The sequence below is a fragment of the Rana temporaria genome, assembly GCF_905171775.1.
Source record: "Rana temporaria chromosome 2 unlocalized genomic scaffold, aRanTem1.1 chr2f, whole genome shotgun sequence".
NCBI classification, from domain to species: domain Eukaryota; kingdom Metazoa; phylum Chordata; class Amphibia; order Anura; family Ranidae; genus Rana; species Rana temporaria.
This window is the reverse complement of record NW_024404411.1, coordinates 247546-253403: the sequence shown is the minus strand read 5'-3', so window position 1 is coordinate 253403 and position 5858 is coordinate 247546. Positions and strand designations below refer to the sequence as shown.

The window sequence follows — 5858 nt, the reverse complement described above, 5'->3', positions numbered from 1 at the left end:
GGTAAAGTATTATTGGATTGGTTATAGTATGTGTTGAACCATTGATTCATTCTAAATCTAAATTGAACATACTGGGCCAGATTTAGAAACAAGATACGACGGTGTATCTCCTGATACGCCGTTGTATCTCTGAGTGCGGGAGGTCGTATCTATGTGCCTGATTCAGAGAATCAGTTACGCATAGATATCCCTAAGATCCGACAGGTGTAAGAGTCTTACACCGTCGTATCTTAGGCTGCATTTTCAGGCTGGCCGCTAGGTGGCGCTTCCGTATGTTTACGCAAGGAATATGCTAATAAGGTAGAGACGGCGATTCAGAAACGTATGTTCAGCCGGCGCAATTTTTTACGTCATTTACGTTAGGCTTTTTTCGGCGTATAGTTACCCCTGCTATATGAGGCGTAGCTAATATTAAGTATGGCCGTCGTTCCCGCGCCGAGTTTTGAAATTTTTACGTCGTTTGCGTAAGTCGTTCGCGAATACGGCTGTACGTCATTTACATTCACGTCGAATCCAATACGTCCTTGCGGCGTAATTTGAAGCAATGCACACTGGGATATTTTACGGACGGCACATGCGCCGTTTAAAAAATACGTCAAAAACGCGGGGTCAAGTAAAATTTAAATAAAACACGCCCCCCAACATCCCCATTTGAATTAGGCGGGCTTACGCCGCCACACATACGTTACTCCGCCGTAACTAAGGGCGCAAGTTCTTTCTGAATACAGAACTTGCGCCCAAAGTTACAGCGGTGTAACGTATCGGAGATACTTTACGCCGGAAGAAAGATGCGCGCATCTTTCTGAATCCAGCCCATGGTATATACTCGAGTAAAAGCCAAGTTTTTCAGCACTTTTTTTTGGCCTCCACTTTTTTGGCCCGACCTCACTGTGCCCATTGCAGCCTGACCCCACCGTGCCCATTGCATCCTGACCTCACGTTGTCCATTGCAGAATCCGATCTGTGTACCCGAGTCTGTGACATAGACGGCGGCCGTGCAGTTTTAAAAAATCGCGCTCCTCCTTGTGCTGTTCCGCGATAGGCGGAACACTCGGTTTTCCAGCAAACACTGTGTTCAGTGTTCCGCCTATCATGATAACCCTCTCGTCCTCTCGTCTATCATGAACGAGAGAGAGCAAACGTGATAGGCGGAACACTGAACACAGTGTTTGCTGGGAAACTGGGTGTTCCGCCTGTGTTCAGTGTTCTGCCTATCACAATCGCCCTCTCGTTCGTGATAGATGAGAGGACGAGAGGGCGATCGTGATAGGCGGAACACTGAACACAATGTTTGCTGGGAAACCGAGTGTTCCGCCTATCATGGAACAGCACAAGGAGGAGCGCAATTTTTTAAAAGTACACGGCCGCCGTCTATGTCACAGACTCGGTTACACAGATCGGATTCTGCAATGGGCACGGTGAGGTCAGGCTGCAATGGGCACGGTGAGGTTAGGCTGCAATGGGCCCAGTGAGGTCTGGCTGCAATGGGCACAGTGAGGTCTGGCTGCAATGGGCACAGTGAGGTCAGGCTGCAATGGGCATGGTGAGGTCAGGCTGCAATAGGCACGGTGAGGTCAGGCTGCAATGGGAACAGTGAGGTCAGGCTGCAATGGGCACAGCGAGGTCAGTTTGCAAATGGGCACAGTGAAACTGCAAATGTGCATTGTTGACCCTCTTTTCCACTTACAATAGCTGCTGCATTCTCACCCTCGGCTTATACTCAAGTCAATACGTTTTCCCAGTTTTTTGTGGTAAAATTTGGTCCTCGGCTTATACTTGGGTCGGCTTATACTCGAGTATATATGGTAAGTCTTGATTGAATTATCAAGCTGTGCACAATATAACATTTTGTTTGTGCATTTAAGTGTAAGTGTCAGGTCACCTGTGGCCAGGTGACAAGTACACCCAGTTGGGGTCAGGGATGCACCACAGGGTAGTGAACCCTATAGCCGACTGCTGTTATCAGAGAGGAAGCGTGAGCCCAAGATCACCCAGGGCGCGGAGTCTAAGACCCAGCTTTGTGTTCACCAGAGCCTCTAGTGGTGAGGATGGCCTTCGCCGCAGCTGGATCCAGGTCGCGACCCCTGGGATCCCCTAGGTCACGCTCCGCAGAGAGAGAGGGGAAGCAGCAAGCGGGACAAATGGTAGTGATGGGTAAGCCGAGGTCAGGGCAACAGGCAGACTAGGGTAACCGAGGGACAGGCAAAAGGTCAAGGGCACAGGCAAACAGGAGAAGTCAGGGACGAGCCAAAAACGGTACACAGGAAGGTAAACGTAGCACACTGCAGACAGGAACTAAAGCAAACAACACTGTTGAACAGCACTGCAGGCCTGTAGTACAACAGTTAATATAGACACCCTGGGATGGCCTGGGTGGGGCCATACATGAAGGAGAGGAGATAAGAAGGTAACCAGAACAGAGTCAGGCCTCTAATGGACAGATGGAGACAGGTAAGCTGCCAGACTATTGCATATCCATGACAGTAAGTAGAAGGTCTGTTTGTTTTGAGAAGGCATCACACCATACTTAAGTAAACATCAATTGTTTTTATAAGTCTGTGAAACCACAGAAAGATATTCATTAAGTTACCAAGTCTAAGACTTACAAGTATCATTCAAGAATTGAAATGTGAGCACCTGGTGTCAGCCAGGGATAGACTAATTCAATTCAAGTTCCTTCACAGGATTTACTATATGCCCGCTAGGTTGGCATCTATCTACCCATCAGTACAAGCAGAGTGCTGGAGATGCACGTTTGCTCCAGCGGCTGCGGAACATGTCTTTTGGAGCTGCCCTCTGATCACTAAATTTTGGTCAGAGGTCACCTCCTGTATATCTGAGGTGCTGATGATCCCTGTCCCAGTAACGGTTAGGGTGAGTCTCCTGGGTTTGGTCGAGGAAGTAGTCCCCTCAAGGGCTCACAGGACGCTACTCAACATCCTTTTATTTTATAGAAGCAAGGCCATACTATTGAGGTGGCGCAAACCGGGGGGGACTACTTTGGGCTTCTGGAAAGGCCTAGTAAATTCTATGATGCCATATCACAAGTCAACGTATTTATCGAGGGGGTGCGGAAAGAAGTTTGATAAGGTGTGGCAGGTGTGGTATAACTCGGATCTGACTGTGGGGTGATGCCTGACAGTGGGGGACGGCTAACTGTGGAATAGTTTGTATGTGTAGTGCTTTAATTTAATTTAAGAGTCATGTTGGAAAGTGGGGAGGTCTCGCCACGGATTCCGTGGCAGATGTGGGTTGCGGGGTGGACTTTTTTCGGACATCTCATAATATTCAGAAGATCAGTAATAAAGTTTCTAAATTGCTGAACGTCTATGTTTTGTATCTCCATGCGTTGACCATCAATGTCTTTTTATCTTTACAGGTGATGATCACCATGTCTTTCCTGTAAATCCTGATCTCTAAAGTCATCATGCCATCAGAAAACCTTTCAATCTCCTTCCCCCGTGTGTTTCTCTTTGAAGGCCTTCCAGGCTGCGAGTCGGCTCACGTATGGATCTCCATCCCCATCTTCGTCATGTACCTGATGGCCGTCATCGGGAACAGTTTGCTGCTGAGCCTGATTATGAAAGAAAGACATCTGCACAGCCCTATGTACTATTTGCTTTTTATTTTGTTCGTAGCTGACATAATTGTATGCAGTTCCGTTGTGCCGAGAATGTTGGCCCTCTTCTGGATGAACGTCAAGGAGATCCCCTCCATCTCCTGCCTCGTTCAGATGTTCTTCATCCATTTTTTCATCTCTTTTGAATCTGGAATTCTCCTGGCCATGGCCTTCGACAGATACGTGGCAATCTGCAACCCTCTCCATTACACGACCACACTGACCAACACCTTAATAGTAAAGATAGTCACAGTTTCACTTATCAGAGGAACCATTATAGTGACTCCATGTCCAGTGATGGCCAGTAGACTGCCGTACTGCCAGAACAACCGCATTGCCCACTGCTATTGTGACCATATGGCAGTGGTGACTTTGGCTTGTACTGATATTACCATCAATAGTGTCTTTGGGTTGACCGTTGTCATGTTTCTCACCATATGCGATGTCACCTTCATTGCTGTGTCCTACTTCTTCATCCTGAGGTCGGTGTTGAAGCTCTCCTCTAGGCCTGCCAAAAAGAAAGCCTTTAGCACATGTACGTCCCATGTCTTCGTCTTCCTCACGTCCTACACCCTGGGGGCCTTCTCCTCCGTGACCCACAGGATAGGTAACATTGTCCCGTGTTTACACGTCATTGTGGGCGTCTTTTACATGCTCATCCCACCAGCCATAAACCCCATCATTTATGGCGTGAAGACCAAGGAGATCAGGACTGCCGTTTACAAGGTCATCACACAACTTTTGAAATGAATATCAACTACGAGTTCCTTCACAGACTAGACCTCATTTACCAAAGCTGTATTTTTTTTAGTATGGGTTTGTTTCAAATACTAAACCAAGGTTGCAATAAAATGTGTATTAATTTATTCATTCATTGAATCTCCTGGATTTTATTGTGAATCTGGGCTCACCATGTCTTCCGATTAAAACAGTTCATTTGAAACACAAGACTAGATTTTCTTTTTATTTGTAGCAAGATCACGGGCCCCCTTTAGTCTAATGAGAACCCCCAGAGTTAGGGACAGCTAACATCCTTCTGTGTAGAGTAGGTTACAAGGCATGGTGGGTGTAATGAAAGGTATATTGATGACATTTCTTGAGATGTATTGTCTCTCAAACAGAACTGTGGGAGAGAGGGTTAGGGTCAGTTCACCCTTTAGTGGTTGCAATTAGCAGACTCCGAGACTTCTATAGGTATACAGCCATGCAGGGAAAGGCATCAGCAAGACACCACATCTTCATGAGTAGGACTGCTGTCTCTTAGGCCCCGTACAGGCAAGGGGACATGTCCGATGAAAACGGTCCGCGGACAGTTTTCATCGGACATGTACGCTCGGAGATTTCGGTCTGATGGTTGTACACACCATCAAACCGAAATCCCCGTGGACAGACAGCGCAGTGACGTGGCGGTGACGTTGACGCCGCCACGTCCGCAAACCAGGAAGTAAAATACTTCCACGCATGCGTCGAATGGATTTGACGCATGCGTGGAAGTATTTTACTTCCTGGTTTGCGGAAGTGGCGGATTTCTGTCCACTGGTTAGGTGTACTAACCAGCGGACATGTCGGACAGACGGGTTTCTAGCCGACAAGTTTTAAAGCCTGCTTTAAAACTTTTGTCTGCTGGAAACCTGTCTGCTAGGCTGTACACACGGTCGGATCTGTCCGCTGAAACTGGTCTGCGGACCAGTTTCAGCAGACATGTTCGGTCGTGTATACGAGGCCTTATGGCAACAGTCTTGTAATTGCCCCGTACACACAATCGGACCTTTGTCCGACCAAACTCACATCGGAATTCTGACGGAATTCCATCGGAGTAAAATAGAACATGTTTAAACTCTGATGGAATTCATTGGAATTTCTCAGATGAGGCATACACACGGTAGGAATTTCCAATGGAAAAAGTCCATCTGACTTTTTCCATCGGAAATTCCAATCGTGTGTACAAGGCATAACAGTTTCTAACACAAGTTGTAACAAACTCCTTTCTTTCCTCTACAATACCCTCTTGTAGATCTTCACTCCACTGAGCTCCCAGTTCCTCTCACTAGACTTTCCGATCCATTGCCACTGGATAACCTGAGCTCTTCCAACCTTCTCACACAGTATTTTCCTCAACCGTCAATCCCTCTTCCCTACTGGGTCCCTAGCTTGGCACTCACAGATACTGCTCAAGTGTCACCCCCATGTTCCTGCTGGGTCCCTAGCTTGGCACACAAGACTGCCCTGCAAGCGTCAC

General features: G+C 47.4%; 1 protein-coding gene across 1 annotated transcript; it reads left to right on the top strand.

Moving 5' to 3' along the window:
- Positions 1–3427: 3427 nt before the first annotated feature.
- LOC120921586 (olfactory receptor 52K1-like) lies at positions 3428–4454 on the top strand. Its single transcript, XM_040334089.1, has one exon. It carries the CDS (start codon positions 3428–3430, stop codon positions 4367–4369), a length of 942 nt encoding a protein of 313 aa, XP_040190023.1. The 3' UTR covers positions 4370–4454.
- Positions 4455–5858: the final 1404 nt, after the last annotated feature.

Excerpts from the sequence above, each read along its gene's own strand:
- LOC120921586 (XM_040334089.1), top strand. The coding sequence starts at position 3,428 with ATGCCATCAGAAAACCTTTCAATCTCCTTCCCCCGTGTGTTTCTCTTT.